This window comes from Mycothermus thermophilus, assembly GCF_041956435.1.
Source record: "Mycothermus thermophilus strain CBS 625.91 unplaced genomic scaffold VTJ04scaffold_8, whole genome shotgun sequence".
Classification (NCBI taxonomy): domain Eukaryota; kingdom Fungi; phylum Ascomycota; class Sordariomycetes; order Sordariales; family Chaetomiaceae; genus Mycothermus; species Mycothermus thermophilus.
In genome coordinates this window covers 1,123,813-1,143,011 of record NW_027191434.1, presented here as the reverse complement: position 1 = coordinate 1,143,011, position 19,199 = coordinate 1,123,813, and the positions used below count along the sequence as shown (strand labels likewise).

General features: G+C 55.6%; 8 protein-coding genes across 8 annotated transcripts; 2 read left to right on the top strand and 6 right to left on the bottom strand.

Annotated features, from left to right (window-relative positions):
- Positions 1–4,641: 4,641 nt before the first annotated feature.
- VTJ04DRAFT_10894 (uncharacterized protein) lies at positions 4,642–5,547 on the top strand (the record flags this gene model as incomplete). The annotated part of the gene is made up of 1 exon (XM_069358682.1): positions 4,642–5,547. One exon carries the CDS (start codon positions 4,642–4,644, stop codon positions 5,545–5,547), a length of 906 nt encoding a protein of 301 aa, XP_069214222.1.
- Positions 5,548–5,972: 425 nt separating this feature from the next.
- On the bottom strand, positions 5,973–6,490 carry VTJ04DRAFT_10893 (uncharacterized protein; the record flags this gene model as incomplete). Its single annotated transcript, XM_069358681.1, has 2 exons — positions 5,973–6,025; positions 6,175–6,490. The coding sequence occupies 2 exons, from the start codon at positions 6,488–6,490 to the stop codon at positions 5,973–5,975; spliced, it is 369 nt and encodes a 122-aa protein (XP_069214221.1).
- A 27-nt stretch (positions 6,491–6,517) lies between these two features.
- VTJ04DRAFT_10892 (uncharacterized protein) lies at positions 6,518–10,037 on the bottom strand (the record flags this gene model as incomplete). The annotated part of the gene is made up of 3 exons (XM_069358680.1): positions 6,518–7,669; positions 7,728–9,716; positions 9,780–10,037. 3 exons carry the CDS (start codon positions 10,035–10,037, stop codon positions 6,518–6,520), a joined length of 3,399 nt encoding a protein of 1,132 aa, XP_069214220.1.
- A 30-nt stretch (positions 10,038–10,067) lies between these two features.
- On the bottom strand, positions 10,068–10,457 carry VTJ04DRAFT_10891 (uncharacterized protein; the record flags this gene model as incomplete). The annotated part of the gene is made up of 2 exons (XM_069358679.1): positions 10,068–10,231; positions 10,394–10,457. The coding sequence occupies 2 exons, from the start codon at positions 10,455–10,457 to the stop codon at positions 10,068–10,070; spliced, it is 228 nt and encodes a 75-aa protein (XP_069214219.1).
- Positions 10,458–10,632: 175 nt separating this feature from the next.
- On the top strand, positions 10,633–11,767 carry VTJ04DRAFT_10890 (uncharacterized protein; the record flags this gene model as incomplete). The annotated part of the gene is made up of 3 exons (XM_069358678.1): positions 10,633–10,971; positions 11,315–11,512; positions 11,573–11,767. 3 exons carry the CDS (start codon positions 10,633–10,635, stop codon positions 11,765–11,767), a joined length of 732 nt encoding a protein of 243 aa, XP_069214218.1.
- A 642-nt stretch (positions 11,768–12,409) lies between these two features.
- Positions 12,410–14,342, bottom strand: VTJ04DRAFT_10889 (uncharacterized protein; the record flags this gene model as incomplete). Its single annotated transcript, XM_069358676.1, has 3 exons — positions 12,410–12,982; positions 13,078–13,694; positions 13,898–14,342. 3 exons carry the CDS (start codon positions 14,340–14,342, stop codon positions 12,410–12,412), a joined length of 1,635 nt encoding a protein of 544 aa, XP_069214217.1.
- A 1,400-nt stretch (positions 14,343–15,742) lies between these two features.
- On the bottom strand, positions 15,743–16,843 carry VTJ04DRAFT_10888 (uncharacterized protein; the record flags this gene model as incomplete). The annotated part of the gene is made up of 1 exon (XM_069358675.1): positions 15,743–16,843. One exon carries the CDS (start codon positions 16,841–16,843, stop codon positions 15,743–15,745), a length of 1,101 nt encoding a protein of 366 aa, XP_069214216.1.
- An 81-nt stretch (positions 16,844–16,924) lies between these two features.
- Positions 16,925–18,717, bottom strand: VTJ04DRAFT_10887 (uncharacterized protein; the record flags this gene model as incomplete). Its single annotated transcript, XM_069358674.1, has 3 exons — positions 16,925–17,800; positions 17,890–17,987; positions 18,075–18,717. 3 exons carry the CDS (start codon positions 18,715–18,717, stop codon positions 16,925–16,927), a joined length of 1,617 nt encoding a protein of 538 aa, XP_069214215.1.
- Between the last annotated feature and the right edge of the window lie 482 nt (positions 18,718–19,199).

Here is a 19,199-nt window from a genome sequence, read left to right as displayed (position 1 = left end):
CCTGCGCCGCGTGGAAGAGGGAGCGCCACGGTCCAACAAAGGGGGATGCATCACGCCTCAGACACGGCATCTGACAAAGACGCGCGGTACTTACACTTTACGAGGGACACAGCCTGGACGACGCGTTCTTGAGCGTGCCACTGAGGCGAAGAAATCCTTCGCCCCCTAACACCGTCATACTCCTCCGTACAGACCTTTCTTACAAACTCTGACAGACAAACACAATTGCTGAGTCCTGAAACGGTTCCGTGTCCTGCTCTCGATTAACCGTTTCCCCTGCTATCAACTAAAACAAAAGCGGCTTGCTGTCCGATATTGAGACCAGAACGTCAACCGAGATGCTCTCTCACCCCGTCTATCATGCCATCGACCGCATGAAAGTCGGCCATTTCATTGAGGAATATGCCTTGTCAACCCTTCGCCAAACACAGGGATCAACCGAATTAATAGCACCAAGATCCTGGCATCTCAGGAGAAGTGAACACAACGCAGAAGCGATGACCTTGTGTCCTGAAAAAAATCGCATCCCACTGGCGAGATTCCGATTTTCCAAAATAGGCTCATTGACGTCCCGCCGTAAGGCGTCGCAGACATTGACGGTCTTCGCTGAGCCTTACGGACTCCCTCCGTACACCTTATTCGTGTAAGGTGTAGTGTGCGCTACGCTACCTGTTGCCGTCCAATACAGACCCCAGCGTGATGTGACGAGTTTGAGGCCTCACCGCCAAAATGTCGCTCAATTGTCTAACGAGGTCTCGGCAATTCTGGGCAGGCGTCGTTTCGACGGCTGGCAACTTAACCACGCACGGACTAGGGGATTATCTGTCTTCACTTGTCATTTGAGCCACGACTCCGAGATTCTGGTCTGGACCACCGTTTTTCAGCCCGCAGACGTCACAAACTATTAGTTGTATATAATTAGTTGAACAACTCAGCAAGGTCTGAGACAAACCCAACCACACTGCCAAAAGGTGGTGAAGAAAAGGCGAGAACAATGCCCAATCCAGCACTACGCACCCATCCCGCCTTCACCTTTGCTCACCTGCCACATGGCATGGCATTCTGCATTTGCGCGCGCCTGCGACTAAATACTCACCGTAACTACCACATGGTCGGTAATTCCCTCACCTCCTCGTAGCGTTCCCTCTCGCATCCGCTTCACTCTTCATCCACACACAGCCTTGCGGCAATGTCTGGCTCACCGCATCATGGCCGCCCGCCCCGGTGTTGGTTCCCAACCATGCAAGGACACGGAGATTGGGTGACGAGAGAGAGCCTTGGCCAGAGAGACAGACTTTCAATGTGTCTCTCCCTGCTTCTTCCTCGCCAGACCTGTACCAAGAGAGAAATCGTGTCGAATGTCCGTTCGACTGAATCACGATTGGAAGTCGTTGAACCAAACAGTTGTTGTGGAGAAGATTATTAAACAACTCGCAACCAGTTGCAGGTTCTCTTCCGGACATTCAAACATGGTTGAAGTATCATGGACATATAATTGGATAGATCGTATGAGACATGAGGTAGAGGAAGCCGAAGTACTATATACAGTCGAACTCGACATATATCATGTTTTAACCACCTTCTCTGAGTCGACCCCCCCGGGGTCTTGTAGCACATCAGTCTAACCGGGAGCACTGTGACCGTAAGCCGCCGGAGAGGAATTCACTTGTCGAATGCCTCCATAATACGGGGCCAATTCCGCGCATCACAATGTCCTTGGGCAAGACGGAATCAAGCTTGAACCCATGCATTTAAGTGAGAGCCATGATCATGGCGATACTACAAAACAGTTATGTTCGAGCCTGGTGGTTTCTCCCTAGCCCGTGATATGCATGCCGCCGAGGAGAAAAGGGAGATGAACAGAACTTATTGATTACTCTTTCCTCCCCATTGGCTCGGACACCCTGAAACCTATGACCTATCGGCTGCCAAACATCAGCTCTGATAAAAGAACTTCGGGGTACTCATCCAAATGTAGCTCCTACGTTGATGAGCCCTGGATGAGCTTTTGCTGCCCACCTTCCTTTATTACCAGGAGCAATATGTCCCGTCCGTGCCCAGTCGGCGACCCGGCGATTCTTCGACCCAATGCCTGCTCCGGGCCAACACTTGTTCAGCTCCAGGGCTGTTTCGGCATGATCTCATGAACACAGCAATATCAGAAGAAGCCCAGGTTCTAAAATACCGCTTGCTGGGTATATATTCATCGGCGAAAGTTGTCCGCACAGTCTCTGTTGTGGCGTGGCTGTGCCGGCGGCCTCAACTATTATAGGTCCAAGGATTAAGAAACATTATGATTGGGAAGAATCCTGATGTACCACAGTACAATTCCAAGAGTAGGGTAAACAACCCCTCTTATAGGATAGAGCTCGAGCGATAAAACCCAGCCAACCGCTTGTGATCGACGATCGTCCACCCTGCCACATTCTTCTCTCCTCTGGTTCATTCATGCGGTGTTGAGCGGTTCACCTCCGCCGTGCATGATTAGAAATCTGTCTTATCAAAAAGTCTTACAGTGTGAAAGGCAACCAATTGATTGGCAAAGTCTCCGTGTTATTGCAGGCTTCGCGCCTATCTTCTCGTGAACCTGACTCCTCCGTCACTCTGTGGCGTGATGGAAGATTAATCAACCGGTGTAAAAACATTGAGAATGCAGCCCGTTCCACCCAGAAGACCATGATGGAAGTATGCTCCGTGGGCCCAGACCGTGAACAACCCTTGAAACCCCGACAGGGACTCTTTGCCTCAATTTATCTTTTTCCTCCGAGGCGACCCGGCTCGACCCGGCTCCATGGTGAGCTGTAGCGCGAAGTTACCTCGGAATACCTGGCGGGCAAGAGTGGATCAGGAGTGAATAGCTACGAAGTATCATTAATTAATTTGACGGCCGCCGGGACTCTTCCCGCGCGTGCGGCTCTTCGCAAGCGATGCATGGAGCACCTCAGGTCCACGACACATGTGCCTTCGACGTGCTTCTTCGCTTGGACTCGTGCAGAAGCTGCATCACCAACAGCTTCTGTGACAGCGCGGCCGGTCTGGTGCGGCATGGCGGCCACTTGGCGTGACACGCTTCTTGAAACTTGGCCTGGGCGGCGCGTAAGTGCCTGGAAGAAGTATGGATGTACATACATGCGGAGTATAACTCCTTCACGGTATTTGGCATGGACACGTATTCGACTAACGCCAATAACGTCTCCCTCCCAGTCACTGGCGATGATCAAGCGCAGAGTCCAACAGTACCCGCTTCCCCATGGACCGTGGGCCTGCGTACATGGCGGACAAAGTGATTCGAGAATCAGAAGGAAGAGAAACCAAGGACAGGATCACGGCTGTTTCAAAACTTGCCGCCTATCATGGTATATCAGCAGAGGTCAGTTGATCACATTGGTGGAAACATCTGAGTGCTTCCAGACGAATCGACAGGGGCAACATGTCGAGCCGCCGTCATGCTCGCGACCCTTGCCTTCCACCTCTCCATGACAACCTCGGGATCTTCGTCGATCTTTTTTCCAACCAACACCAGAAGAAGATTTGTCTGCAAAGACGACCATCCGGCAACTCGTCCCGAAGTTGCCGTTCGATGACCGTGCGTCTTTTATAAAGGACAAAGGCGAACCAGGGTGGTGGTGAGATGTGAGGTGGAGGTGACCCAACTCAGGGGTACGCTAAAGTCACCAAAGTAGCCAAACCGTTGAGCCTCCCGTCTTGGCGGCAACGTTGAGGATCGGCCACCAATTACCACAGGGCTACGCTACGCCACGCCGCCGACAAAGAAGTCAGTCAACATCAACATCACATCTCACCCCTCCATTTGAGCACTCCCGCCGATGTGCGCGATGATCAACAACACCGCCTCGCGCTGTCAAGCACAACATCCATAGCAAACATCATCATGCCATGCTATGCGCATTTCAGATGACGAAGGGTGATCATCGTGGATCCCTCCCCGCCATGCGTCTTGTTGCGTCCTTAGCGGTTTCAGACAATCCCACGCATGCGCGGCTCCCCTTGCAATCACAGCCGCTTGGCCGCGGATGCATAACCCATTTCCAGGCTGTGTCGCCGCCCCAAGCCGGCCACATCCATCACACATTGTCCGCTTGCGTGTGGGCAAGGTAGCCAGGATCGAGAGTGATGCCCGGTTGAGCCACCCGAGGCCGCGGGCCATGTTGTTGATGCGCGCAAGGTCCCTGGTCCCCGGTCCCTGGGCCGCGGGACGCCGTCGTCTTGGATGAGGGGCATGTATGTCGTTGGTTGCTGTGTAATCAGAGGAGGGGGCAGAGATGATGGAGTCCACCATCAGGATATATAAGACGCCGTCATGTCCCATCAACTTGTAGATACTTCCCCTTTCCCTCACCAACCCAACAGGGCGGTTCAGCACTCCTTCACCACACAGTCATTCCTTTCTCACCACACACTTCTTCCTTTCGCTTCTTCCGGCCCCAGCAGCCGTTTCCAGTCTGTGACGTTCTTTTCTTCGATTCGCATTCACTCCTTGATTCCAACCGGTCTGGTCTCTCAAGGGCACTTGCTTCCAAGCCTGAGCTGGTCTACCGTTTTTTGTCTTCCTCCTTACTTGACATACACCACACCCATCCATACCACTTCCTGACCGCTCCTCGAACCACCACCACCACCATGTTCTTCCGCAACGCCGCCACTCTTGCTCTGGCCTACGCCACCACCGGCGTCTCCGCCCACGCGCTCATGTACGGCGTCTGGGTCAACGGCGTCGACCAAGGCGACGGCCGCAACGTGTACATCCGCACGCCCCCCAACAACAGCCCGGTCAAAGACCTCGCCAGCCCGGACATCGTCTGCAACGTCAACGGCGGGCGCGCGGTTCCGGACTTCGTCCAGGCATCGGCGGGGGACACCCTCACCTTCGAGTGGCTGCACAACACCCGCGGCGACGACATCATCGACCGCTCCCACCTCGGCCCCATCATCACCTACATCGCGCCCTTCACTACCGGCAACCCGACGGGGCCCGTCTGGACCAAAATCGCCGAACAGGGCTTCAACCCTTCCACCCGCCGCTGGGCCGTCGACGATCTGATCGACAACGGCGGCAAGACCGACTTCGTCCTGCCCGCGTCCCTCGCGCCGGGCAAGTACATCATCCGGCAGGAAATCATCGCGCACCACGAGTCCGAAACCACTTTCGAATCCAACCCGGCGCGGGGTGCCCAATTCTACCCGTCGTGCGTGCAGATCGAAGTCTCTGGCTCGGGCACCGCCGTGCCGGATCAGAACTTTGACTTCAACACGGGCTACACGTACGCCGACCCCGGGATCCACTTCAACATCTACACCTCGTTCAACAGCTACTCCATCCCCGGCCCGGAGGTTTGGACGGGCGCTAGCACCGGCGGTGGTAACGGCAACGGCAATGCCACGCCTACGCAGCCTACTCCCACTCCCACTGTCACTCCCACTCCCATCGAGACTGCCCAGCCGGTTACTACCACGACCACCTCGACCCGGCCGTTCCCTACCCGCTGCCCTGGCCGCCGCCTCAAGCGTGAGGAGCCCAAGGCTTGAAATGTCAGTCATGGGTTGGTGTGAAGAATTTTGTGCAGAAATGTACAAGTTGGATTTCGGGCTTGAGGCCTCTGGAGGTGGGAGAGCAGTGATTGGGGAGAGAGACCTGATACCTCGCCATGAAGGTGATGGAGGGAAACAAAACCAAAGAAATCAGTTTCTACGTGTAGATATTTGGATGCTTCGGTCGTATATATATCTCACCTTGGCCTTGGCGCCGTTGACCTGTTTCACACACTTTCTCCTGGTCTGATGATCTATTAGTGATCCCAGTGACCTGCTTTGCTTGTTTGTGAACCCTCACTCTGTGAGTACTTCTTCTCGCAGTCAACCCAACCAACCACAGTTGCGGTCGTAGGATGTGGCAGAGGACCCGCGATTCAAGAGACTGTACAGGTTTTTCATCCGGCCCGGAAGGGGAACGGTTATCCTGCAGTTACGAAGTAGATTATCTCGACAATAGATGGTCGGGCACGCCCTGAAAAGGCCACATGGGAGTACCAATCCTCTTACGACCACCACCGTTACAAACAGACACATCAACTTCACACATCACACATCTCAAAACTCGCCATAAAACCAACTCGAATTTCCAATCTACGCTGGCTATGGCTAACGATAATCTACCTTTTCTGTCTCCAATCTTTTTCATCCCCCACCTCTGCGTCGCGGAGGAACCCACCCTGTCCAAGAGTGGGCCGACTCCAAAACGAGAGGACCAACAACTCAACCCACTAACAACGCTTCTGTTAGTTTTGCAACCTCCTTTTTCTTCCACTTCCCCATCCTCACCACACTCCACCTCCCCGACACCACAACTCCAAACACCAAACACCTCTCTGACAAAAGCAATCACCATCATGACCGGTAGCGAAAGAGCGTGATCCAAAGAGCGCGCACCAAAGTTCGAGACCGATAATGCCGACACAACCTTCTTCATCATCACCCGGGGCTTCCCGCCCCTTCTTAGTCAATCACGCGGGCTGGCGCTGGCATCCTGGGTTGCTTTATCCTTCTCAGTCGTCTCCGCCGCCTGGGTGTTGGACGCGCCAGCCTGAGTGGCTGCGGCCGCGGCCTGCGAAATGGTCGTCGTCGAGGCGGGCGTCATGGGCAAGCCCTCAATCGGGCCTTCGGTCGAGCTGCCCGTGCTAAAGTACTCGCCAAACACGCGCTCCTCGAGGTCCATGTCCTTCCAGTTGCGCACGCCCGACTTCTTCTTGGCCTGGCGCCGGAAATAGATGCGCTTGCCCCACTTCCATGCCTCGACGCCGCCAAAGAACAGACCGGCGGCGATGAAGACGATGCCCCACTCCCATGTGATACCCGTGTGCTTGAACACGGCGTGGTTGATGACGGGGATGTAGAGGGTCGGGAAGAGCGTGACGAAGCCACCAATGATGGCCCAGAAGAGGAATTGGTTGCGCCAGACGTCGTAGAACCACTGAGTGAAGTAGCGCTTGCTGCCCGGCTGCATGCGGAAAAAGGACCGGCGCATGTCAACCAACTCCCAGGCAAGGAAGAGGGCGAACCAGGTCAGGCATGCAAAGGTAGTGGCGCGGGCGCGGAACACAGTCTCGCACTCCGGGCTGAACGACTCGTTACAACGCTCACCCAGATTTCCGCCGCCCCAGGCGTAGACGCGCAGGACGAAGCTGGCAAGGCAGAGGATGGAAATCCAGACGCCGTAGACAACCATATCGACCATGAACTCGGTAGTGAAGACGCCGGTCTTGAGAGGATGCGGCGGGCGGCGCATGATGTCCGGCACGGCACGCTCGAAGCCCAAACCCATGTCGGGCATACCCGAGGTGACCATGATGATCCAGACGATTTCGACGGGGGCGAGAGGGAAGACCGAGAGGGACGAGGAGTCCTTGAAGGCAAGACCGACGAGAAGGACGCAAGCCTGGGCAATGTTCTCGGCAAGCACGTGCAGGATGAACTTTTGGATGTTGTCGAAGATGCGGCGGCCTTCCTCGATGGCGGCGACGATGGAAGCGAAGTTGTCGTCCGAGAGGACAATGTCCGAGGCGTCCTTGGCAACATCGGAGCCGGCCTGACCCATGGCAATGCCGACGTCGGCGCGACGAAGAGACGGAGAGTCGTTGACACCATCACCAGTCTAAAAGGGGAGAGTTAGTCGGCAGCGGAAACGAAAAGACAGGCAGTGGAATGCTTACCATAGCACAGAACTTGCCACGCCTATGCAGGGCGTCAATCATGCGGACCTTGGTGCTGGGAGCGCAACGAGCAATAACCAGGGGGAGCACGGGCAGCTGATCGATCTGCTCATCGGTGAGGGCATCGAACTCGGTAGCAGTCATGACGATCGACTTGGCAACCGCAGCGCTGATGCGGTCCATGCGCTTGGGCAAGATGCCAACCTCGATGGCAATCGCCTTGGCCGTCTCTGGGTGGTCACCAGTGAGCATGTGCACAGCGATACCAGCCTCGTGGCACTCGCGAACGGCAGGAGCCGACTCGGGACGGGGAGGATCGTAGAGACCGATGAGACCCAGGAAAGTGAGATCGCGCTCGACTTCGTTGCGGTCCGTGTCCTCGTTGATGTCCGGGGTGTCGACCATCTTGCGAGAAGCCAGAGCCAACACACGCAGGCCGAGGCCGGCGAAGGTCTCCATGTTGGCAATGATTTGGGTGCGGCGGTCTTCGGTCAAAGGAACGACGGCGGGCTGGCCCGAGCTCGACGAAGAGTCATCCGAGGCACAGAAGTGCGTGCACACCTTGAGCACGCGCTCGACGGCACCCTTGGTGAAGGCGTAGTGTTCTCCCGAGTGAAGGTTCTTCATGATGACGCTCATGCGCTTGATGTCGCTGTCGAAGGGGAACTCGGCAACCTCGTCCCACTGGCCGGTGCCGTCGTCCTTCATCAGGTTGAGCCTGTTCTTGCCGAAGCGGCTGGCAAACACCTGGATGGCGATCTCGGTGGGGTCACCACGGGCGTGCCACTGGCCCTCCTTCTCGAAGACGGTGGCGACGTTGGCGAGAGCGGCCACGGTGAGGAAGTTCTGGAGAGAAGACTTGCTGGCGGCCAGGTGCTCGGAAGGGGGCGCAACGGTGCCCTGAGGAGCAGCCTCCTTTTCGCCATCGCGCTTACGGAAGTCAATCTCGCAGGGCTGGCGGGTGTCGTGACGGATGTTGCCCTGAGTGGGGTTGAAGGGCTCGTTCGAGGTCAGCTCGACGGTGTAGGTGCCGAGGCCGGGGATCCAGGCGCCGCGGGCGACCATCTTGCCCTGGGTCAGGGTGCCCGTCTTGTCGGAGCAAATGTCGGTGACGGCGCCGAGGGCCTCGAGACTCTTGAGGTTGCGGACGATGACGTTACGCTGGACCATGCGCTTGGTACCGGCGGCCATGGTGATGGTCAGCACGACGACGAGCGAGGCAGGGATCATGGACAGGCCGGTAGCGACGGCGTAGATGATGACCTCCTGGCGCGTGTTCCAGCGGTTGGCGCTGAGGACGATGATGGCGCAGACGACGGCGATACCAAAGAGCAGCATGGCCAGCTTGCTGAGCTTGCGCTGCAGCGGGGTGCCGACGTTGACGCCCAGGAAGCGGCCGATGGCATCACCGAGGGTGAGGGTGTAGGCCTCGAGGTAGCGATGGGGACCGGCCTTGCCCTTGTGGTTGCGCTTGACGGGACGGACGCGGCGCTCCTTCTTGTGAAGCTCGGCAGCGATGGCGCCGATCTCGGTGAAGGTGCCGGTAGCGAAGGCGATACCGCGGGCACGGCCCTTGGTGACGGTCGAGCTGCTGTAGGCGACGTTGAGGCGGTCGCCCGGGCCCGTGTTGTCGTCAAAAATGGCATGCTCGCGCTTGCGGACAGGCAGAGACTCGCCGGTCAGTAGGGCCTCGTCCGTCTCGAAGTTCTTGGCCTCGACGATCCTGATGTCGGCGGGGATGGTGTCACCCATCTTGACCTCAATCAGGTCACCAGGGACGACTTCTCCGGAGGGCACGACGATGGCCTCACCATCGCGGACAACGGTGGCGGTCGGGGAGCTGAGGGAGCGCAGGGAATCCATGGTCTTTTCGGCCGAGTACTCCTGGAAGAAACCGACGACGACGTTGAGAATGATGACGGCGGCGACGACGCCACCCTCAATCCACGACTGGATACCAAAGCTGACGGCCATGGCCAGGATGAGCACCTGTCTTGGGGCGTTAGCGGGTCAATGCTCCAAAAGGGTGAAAGGGTAAGTGCGCCTCCCTACCATGGTCATGGCATTGGCGACCTGAGCGACGAGGACGCGGAGAGGCTTCACGCCCTCCTCCTCTCCCAGGGTGTTGGGGCCGAACTTCTCGAGACGGGCTTTGACCTCGGCAGAAGACAAGCCGGAGAGGACATCGGTCTTGAGCTCGGCGGCGACTTGCTCGTAGGTGAGAGCATGCGCCGGACGGCTCATGGGCTCGTTGGACTGGCCCGAGACATGGGCGGCTTGGTCGCCAGCCCTGCCTTTGGACTTGGCCATGATGGCAGAGGGGGTTGGGGTGTGTTGTGGTCAGCCAGAAAAGAACTCCCCAAGATGCCCAAGAGTGCGTGTAAGTGAGGAGGAATGCAGAGAAGGCGGGCGAGCAAGGAGATGTGGTGTAGTGTTGGATGGCAGAGACAAGCAGTAACTCCCACACAACAGCAACAAGACAAGAACAGCACGCCAACCAAGGCCTCACTTCACCTCCTAGGCAGCAAAGGGGAGCACAATGGCAATGGAGGAAAGAAAAAAGGCGGAAGGCAGAAGGTTGTTGACTTGGGGGAAGCTTCGAGTTTTGGGGCAAAAAGTTGGGTGGGTCCCGAGGCTTCTTGGCATGCGGCATGCATCGGCCACACCCTTGTCCGCATCTTGGAAGCTGCTGTCGCCGATCCTGAGGGTTTTTTTGTTGGTTGCGGCCATGAGTAAGAGAAGAGAGCGAGAAGGTCACCTCTGGTACCTATCCGGAGACTTGGATACTCGGGCACTCACTATCGGTAGTGACTCATATACACCATCAATGCCACAATGATCACCTGGTCCCGGAAACTTGGAAACTCCAGAAGTAGTATTTCAGTGGTGAGACTGTCGCTGTGTCATGGAGTCCAGTGTCAAGATCCGGCTTTCACGTCTCGTTATCGTCAATCGCTGCCGTCATGGATTCCGCCTGCAGGTCTCGCAGGTGGTCCTGCCTTGGTTGGAGACTGTGGCGGGGTTTGCCCCGCACTGCCGGGATTTTGGCTCTTGGCGCACTGGGGGTGGAAGGAATCCTCAGCGTCTCAGTGTCGCCCAGGGTGCGGCTCGTTTCCAACGTCTTTTTTGGATGCTTGTCAGGAAAGTGGGATGCTGCCGCGCACAGTGGGAGAAGGCTGCGAGAAGCGAGGCCAAGGCTGACTGCGGTTGGCTGGGCTGTGTCGGGATTCCCCACGTCCGGCAGGTGAGTTGTCGACGACGAGGTGAAGGCGGTGAGACTTTGGAATCACAGCCGCGGCTTTGTTGTACACACTACGTACACACTACCCAAAATTGAAACCGACGACGGGGAACCTGGAACGTGGAAACCTGCCCGAGTCCGGCGTTTTTGCCTTCCATTTCGTTTTTTCGCCTTCCATCACATGCTTGCAGCGCTTAATTGATGAAACAACAGGTGACTTTGGAGGTTGCGCTCCGTATTGTGGTGGATTCCTCATTTGTCGACTTCAGCCTTTTCAGGTCGTAGCGCTATTTCGCCTCGTCAAGTCTCCCTACCAATGGCCCCGATAACCTGATAGTAACGTCAGCTCGGCAACTGCGATAGTCGAGACAACCTCCGGATTGCAAAAAATTTGTCGAAATTTGTCGGGGTTCCATTGCAGGAGTACGTGTACATCCGTGCAATCCATGCCACCCTCCTCACTAGCTCCCGTCTCCTTCGATTTGTTGTTCGGCCTGCCCTGGATGCAGCGATGCAGCTGCAGGTGCTCGTTAATCTCTACTGTGTACGTACCTGACTTGGTCTCTACACAGTACGGTGTAGCAGACCGTCCCCTTGGATGCAGCTCTCCAACGACGGGCTCCACGCTAACTCGCCATACACGTGTCCGGCCCGACATCCTCATTGGTTCCCCCGGCCCTCCGCTGCCAAGCCCCGCCTCTCCAGGGCTGCCGGCTCCGCCCGACCGGTGGGCCCGGAGGCGGCACGGTCGGACCCCCGGCTACCTTATTGGTCCAGCCACCCGAGGACACCCCCTTGACAGACATCAAACACCACCCCCCTTTTTGTTGATAGAGACGGCTCCAGCAATTGGCAACTGGACCCGGAGCTAAGTCGGCAACGGGGCCCGGGACGGAAGGGCGACGGGGAGGGTGTGACGGGAGGGTGACGAAGGGGACATTGTTGCTGAGAATCACGATCTTTTTGCGTTTGGTTTCATCTGCCGCAGGTTGACTGCCGTCGACCCTAAAATCACGAACTTGGACTCGTGAGGTCTTACTGTTTTGGGATCAAAACCTCGGGTATGTGCAATAAATAGACAACGGCAATGCAGGCTGTCGGTCCGTGCATATGCGGCTCAGAAGCAGAGAAATATCCATTGTAAATCGGTATTACCCAAATCTCGCAGATATTCGAAAGTCGGTTGATTGGTGGTTTGTTGGTGTTGATGCAGATGGCATCTTGAAACTCATTACCACCTGTGGTGGTAGATGGCTGAGTTCTCAGGCCAGATTGTCGTCACATCACAGGGCCAAGATTCAAGCATTTGAGCTTAAAATGACTTCCTGAGAGATCAACAGACACTGCGCAGAGTTCCCCTATTATAATTATCATGAACATGGTCTAACGCTATAATACTATGTACATAGGTTCAAACACACAAAGATCAGTTTAATCCAGACTACACCTTCGTCTTCCACAACGAACCCTCTCCCTCCCGTTCCCTCATGATTCTTTTGGCCTTGACATATCTCGCCGCCGCCAACAGCACCGTGGCCAAGAGCAGCGTGGCGCCCGCAAATCCCTGAGCGCCATGATACCTCCCACCCTGAGCTGAGATGATGGCCCCCGCGATCGGCGGTCCTGCCAACGTCGCAAACCCAACAATGGTAAATCCCATGCCCATCCTACTCCCAGCCTTCTGGGGGTCCGACGTCAAGCTGCTCAGGCCGGCAGGGAAGAGGCTCTGAATGCCGCCAGCAAACAAGCCGTAGAAGACACACCACACATACAGCCCGGGGACTGAATCAACAGCCATCCAGGCCAGGACGCACGCTCCAGCCACGGCGGTGACAGGCACAAAAACGTTGAGGATACCCAGGCGGTCGGCTAGGTGGTTCGGGATCAGTCGGCCCGGACAACCCACCCCGTTGAGGACCAGCAGCAGGTTCAGGCTGTCGGTGAAGCTGAGCCCGATGACGTCCCTGCTGAAGGACGCGATGTAGTAAAAGCCGAAGTACAGCCCGAGGAAGAACTATTATTCACCACACAAGTCAGCCAACAGCCCTTTTTCAACTCCTCGACAATGGCCACACAGCGGATAGACAATAGATAAATGATCAAACTCACCGAAAACCCCGCTGCCACAAACAACGTATACTCCGCCTCCCGAAACGCCCTCCACTCAAACAACGGCCCGCTCCTCCGCGGCGGCACCCTCCTCTTCAACCCGACCATCCCCACCACGAACGTTGCCAGCTGGACATACCCCAACATCCTCATCGCCGCCGGCATCCCCTCTCTCGGCGCCATCTCCCGCACAATGCTCGGAAACACCAACCCGCCCGTCGCGCTCCCCGACGCCGCCATGCCGATCGCCAGCGCGCGCCGCCGCGAAAAGTACGTCGACACGGTGGCGATGGACGGACAGAAGAGCAACCCGTTGGCGATGCCCAGGACGACGCCCTGTGCGAGCACGAGGTGCCAGTACTGTGTGGCCGACGCGGCGGCGAAGGTGGCGCCGATTTGGAGGGCTGCGCCGAAGATGTAGACGGGGCGGAAGTAGCCGGCGTCAGTGAGCCGGCCGGTGAGCGCGCCGATGAAGAAGATGAGGAAGAGCTGGATCGAGCCGATCCAGGAGATGTCCGAGGGTGGACGGTGCAGGGTGGTGGTGTAGTGCGATTGGAAGATGCCGAAGGAGTTGATCATGCCCCAGGTGTTCATGACGACAAGGTGGGTGCCGAGGACTGCGAGGGATTAGTATTTTAGTGGTTGGTTGTCTGAGGGGTGATGAGCTGATGGAGAAGAAGGGAGGGATCAGGGTTGTGCCATAATGAGTGACCAGAAGAGGGAATAACAAAATAGTGACATGTTTTCCCCGCCGTCGAGATTCAGGGGGAAAACCAAAACAACAATGATAGGGGAAGAGTAAGGGGAAGAATCAACATACCAGCACCCCACGCCCGCCATCCTCCATCCGGCGGTGGCTCAACTTCCTCCGTACCTTCACTCCCTCTACTGTCCGTACACCTCCGAGGGTTCTCATCCAAGAGAAATTGCCTCAACAAACCCACTGCCTTCTTCCATCCTCCTTCCTCTGATCCATCGCGGTCTCCCTTGCCTTGAGCAACCCCATCTTGACCGTGTCTACCAACGGTGTCATCGCTGTAGACCACCTCCTCTTGCTCCGTTTCAACTTCTTTCTCAGGATCCATTTTGCTGTCGAGTTCCTTGTCTGTTTGTGATGGTGTGCCGACGACCGGCCGTTGCAGTGATGAAATAGGCGGCGTTAACGTCGCTGACGAGCCGTTGCGATTCATGGCTGATGATAGTTCTGGTGAATTGGCCACATCGTGTTCTTCTTCGGCCCTGCTTGGCCTGGTCTCGTGGCCCATGGCTTTGCGCTTTTTTTTACGACGGAATCTAGTGGTGGTCTTGGTGGTTGAGCTTCATTCTAGATCCGAGGGTGAGATCGTGCACTCCGAGGAATTGTCTGGCCTGGAGATGCGGCGAATACAGTTGACCCAATCTTTAGATAATCGCCCGTCAAGAGCAAGTCCAAGCAATATTCATGTCGCTGATACAGAGAAGGCAAGTCGCGGGGAGTATGTGAAACACATCTCAGTGTTTATAACCAACCCACAGCAACCACTATCCTGCACCAAACTTTGACTCATCACAGTTCTAGAACCAAGATTTTTCTACGAAAGCTCCAACGTCTAGTCCACATGTGGGCATTCCGGACATAAGAGGAGTCATGGCTTTTTACCCCCGGATCCACTTCACCGGGTAACATTGCCGTGGTTCTGGCGGTGGACCTCGGAATACGGAGTAGTGCCTGGCCACCGCTAGTATTACTAACGCGCATGTTACTCGACGCCCTTGGATTGACTTTTTTTCGTTGGCCCCAAGCTTGCGGTTGCTGACTAGTAGGATTGCAGCCGGTAGACTCTATTAGCCCCTCCCCCGGCCCGGCCGATGTACGGCGCGAAGCCGAGCGGAAAGCAGGGGGGCGGATGCACACTGGAATCGCCGATGTCGCATCGGATCCCGCCCGGGGGCATATCTGACGGTCAATGACGTCGGCATGCCACTGAACGCAGGACTTGAAGTTGGCTGGTGCGTCTTCAAGACAGTATACACCATCAGGCAATAACACACGTTGCAACTGTCCTAAAACCCCGAGATGTGTTATAGATATCTAGGTACCTAAATTCTGGTCTTAGCATTTAGTACGGGGCGATGGCTAGGTAAGAAAAGAGAAAAAACTGTGTAAACGGAAAGCGAGGGCTTCTGGGGATGTGTTGATTGGTACATGGAGTCGCCTGTGAGTGAAAACCGCGCTCCACTTCACCTTGCCCTGAGCTTACCTAGAGGGACTGAGTTGGGGCAATATTTAGTTATAATTAAGTGCTCATAACTTTGGCTGAACAGCATCCACTGTGCTCTCCCAGGCGACTGGCAACTCTGAGTACATGAAGCAAGACTGGAGGGCTCAGTGTATTCTTGTTTCACGTACACGGTGCATGTCTACATCCCCCCAGGGCAAACAAAGGGTGGTGGTGCATGTTGTGAACGAAGAGGTGTTATCAAGCGCTGGTTGGCAAAGGATAAAGTCCCTGCTCTCTCGCGCTTGTTCGCTTGGAATGAAAGAAACTCTTGTACAAAACCTCCCCTTTCCTCCCCTTGACAGTGAAAATGAGGATAGGCGAGGTATTTACATGCCTTTGTAACATTTCTCTGACAGGGGATGTGCAAAAGTCAACGTTCATTACCAGACCTTGTATGCTGGGCCTTAGCAATAGTAGTCTTTTGCTTTCCCCTTCCCCTTATCCTGGCAGCGTTTCTCAGCCTCCTCTTCCTGCTCCTCTCCCTCTCCCTCCCCTTGATGCTCCACCTCGACCTTCTTGTCAAGTGGAGCAGCAGACTTGTCGTTGTTGTCGTTGTTCATCGACTTTGCTTGGTAGGAGGGCTGGGTGAAGAAGTCGACGAGCTTCTGTGCCGCTTGAGGATCTTCGGTCAGCTTGGAATGCATGAGCTGGACGACTTGGATGAAGGACTGGGCGCGGTCAGTGTTTGCGGTGGGTTTTGTGTCGTTCATAGGTTTGCTTTCCGCGACGTGAGCCGTCGCTGCAGAGCACTCCGCGACACTGCCCTGCACTTGGGAGGAGCTCGGCTGGTTGGGGAGCTTCGGAAGTTGAAGCTCTTGGGCGTGATCGGCTTTCTCGGCTTGCTCAACGATGGTCTTGACGTGATGAGGCATCCCGGGCTGTGCAGGGTCGTCGATTGGCTTGGGCTGGAAAAGCTGGATGAATTGGATGAACATCCTGAACAGTTCAGGGTTTTCAACCAGCTTGGCTTCATCAATCCGCTTGACCTCCTTCATCACCCTGGCCTTCTCGGGTCGACCGGGCACATAAGCCTGCTCCAGTTGATGGGCCAGGTTGGGCTGCTCGATTTCCGCAACCAGCTCGACCTTGTTGATGGGCTGGACGGGGTCGACGTGATCGGTGATCTTGACGGAATCGGTGTGCTCAACTCTTTGGGCTGTTTCAACATCCGTGGCTGGCTTGTGTTGCTCAGGATGAGACGTTGTGACGTTCATCTCGGCATTGTCATGCTCATGAAGCTGCTCGAGCTCTGTCGCGGCTTCGTCTTGCTCGGTCAGCTCGACGTGATCAGTGTGATTGGACATCTCGGTCGGGTTTGCCGGTCCAGACTGATCCAGCTCCTTGAAGTGGTCTGTCTCCTCGTGCCTCTCAGTCTGGTTGGTCGGGTCGACGTGCTTAGGGCCATCGCCCATCTCAGCTCGTGCGGAGTTCTCGGGCTGGTCCGAGTGATTGACCTGCGGCACGATCTGGTCCTTCTCAACTGGGAAGCTGATCTGCAGAACCATTGCTGAAGCACCTGCTCCCTCGGTCTGGCCAGCGCTCTCAACTTGCTCGGCGTGCTCAGCCGGAACCTCTTGCTGGGTCTCCTAGACCTGTGAGGTTTGGCCCGCTTGGTCAGTCTCCGGGACTTGCTCAGCAGAGTCCTCCTCAACCCGTTGGTCAGCTTGCACCGCCTCTGGATGGCTCTGCATGTACTCCCTGTTAATTGCTTCAATTTCGTTGTGAGTTAAACCGTGGCCGGAGAGGAATTCGAGGCCGCCCCTCATGAGCATTTGGTATTCCCTTGTGTGAAGCCAGGCCGTTTCGCGGTCATATTCCTCTCTGATGGCGTCCTCGAAGTTGCTGAGAAGGTCTGGAGGAGGAAAGCCAGGAGAGCATGTCCATTCGATCTGGCTCAGGTCTCCTCTGCTCCAGTAGCCGTGACCTCCTCTCTTGTAGATCTCATTGCGGATCTGGAATGACAAGTGCATCTCTTTCAGATCCTCCTCAGTGTACGCAAGAGGGTGTGGCTCTGATTCTCCCAAGTAGTTTTGGAATTCGTGTTCCATTCGTGCATGGTCCCACATGACGTAGGCACGCCAGATGAGATGCTTGTCTTTTGTGCTCCAGGTTACCGTATCCCAGATTGGTTTGTCGGAATTCACCCTCTGCCAAGTCATGAAAGGGCTGCGGTCGGGATCTTCTTTGTGGTCGTTCGGGTAATTCGATGAGCTGGTGCGGTACCGTGATGCAAGTGTGAGCACATCTTCGTAGGTCCATCCTTTGATAGGATTGGTAGTCTTAAGGCCATCCTGGATGTTTTCGTTGTCGAAGTCCGGCATGTCAGCCAGGACATCCAGCAATGGCCACTTGATATCGTGACCGAAAGAGTCTGGAAAGGGAGTGGGCCTCAGCACCTTGTTCTTGTCATTGTAGGTCGTAGCAAGGACAAACTGGTGGATGAAGACAAGGCCCGAGGCAAGCTTGATTATGGGGGTCAGCAAAGCGACCAGCACATCGAGCCATTCCAGATTGGAGATATCAACAAACACCGGCAAGAATAGTGGCCTACCATGCCATCTACAAACCAATTTGGTTCTTGGTATTCAACGTAATTGACCTCCAACTCGCCGTAGTCAACATCGTGTGCGAGGATGTCGTGCAGTCCTCCTGTATTTCCAAGCAAGCAAGGCATGTCGGTCAGAAGACTCCTCAAGGTCTAAGCTTGACGCAGGGAAAAGGTTGATCATATCTTACCTAGCATCAGGTCGACGTGCAAGAATTCGTAAGCACACCTCTTCTGCTCGATCTCCCAGGGCAGAAGTGGCGCGAGGAACAAACGACGAATGTCTTCCTCGCGGACGTCACCGTGCCGGAAAAGGATGGAGTAGAGCTCGATGCAGTAAAACGCGCGACAGAACCGAAGGTGCTCGAGGACAGAAATGGGCGATGGAATGGTCGGTTCGAGTTGCTGGGGGGAGTCGCTGGAGCTGGGAAGCGGAGTGTATTTTGCCAGAGCACTGCTTGAATACTTGGTGGTGAAATACTCAACCGCATCGTGGAGTTTGCTCATGTTACGGATGAGCTCCGATGGGAGGGTCGAAATGCGGGCTGCCATTCGGGCCGGGGAATTGAGCAATTCCTCGAGCAGACCTTGGACAGACTCAGCAGGTCGAGGAGCACGTGGCAGACGAGAAGCCTCAGCCACAGCGACAGCGTACGGTAGGAGGGCAGGGCCAATTTGGCGGCGGATGACGGAGACCTCAACGGCATGATTCTCGAGGAAAGAGGAGTAGAAATGGCGGCATGCGAGAACAGCAGACTTCAAGGACCTCGAATGATCGAGATTTGCCAGGATGACGCCCGTGATTTCGAGGGGTAACTTGGTGATGCCCGTCATGTTGGTGGTTGAGCTCTCTCGGGTACTCACGGGTCGAGGCTGGAGAAGGAATGAGAGGAAGTTGGAGGTCTTGAGATGGTGCAAAGGGAAAGTTTGCGAAAGGGCATTTGGGGCAGCCTGGGGTTGGGTTTGCTTTGGCTTTTTTGGTCGCTCAAGGTTTTATGTTTAGATTTCCATTTGAACCTGACAGCTTCCAGATTCCCAGGTTGTGTGTGCACCGTGAACAAAGACATGTCATAGTTAATTATCGGTTTTGCGGGTGTTGCTTGCACAGTACAAGTATCATTGTGTTACATCAAAGTGACAACGTCCGTCCAAACCATGAGGGCAACAAGAAGACGGACAAAAGAAGAAAGAAAGAAAGAAAGAAAAAGGGAAGGAAAGAAAGGAGGAAAGGTATATTTTTCCTCTTTCTTTTAAGGAAGGAAGATGATTTTTAAGAGGAAAGACTATTTTGGAGGGCTACCATTTTCGTGGAGTGT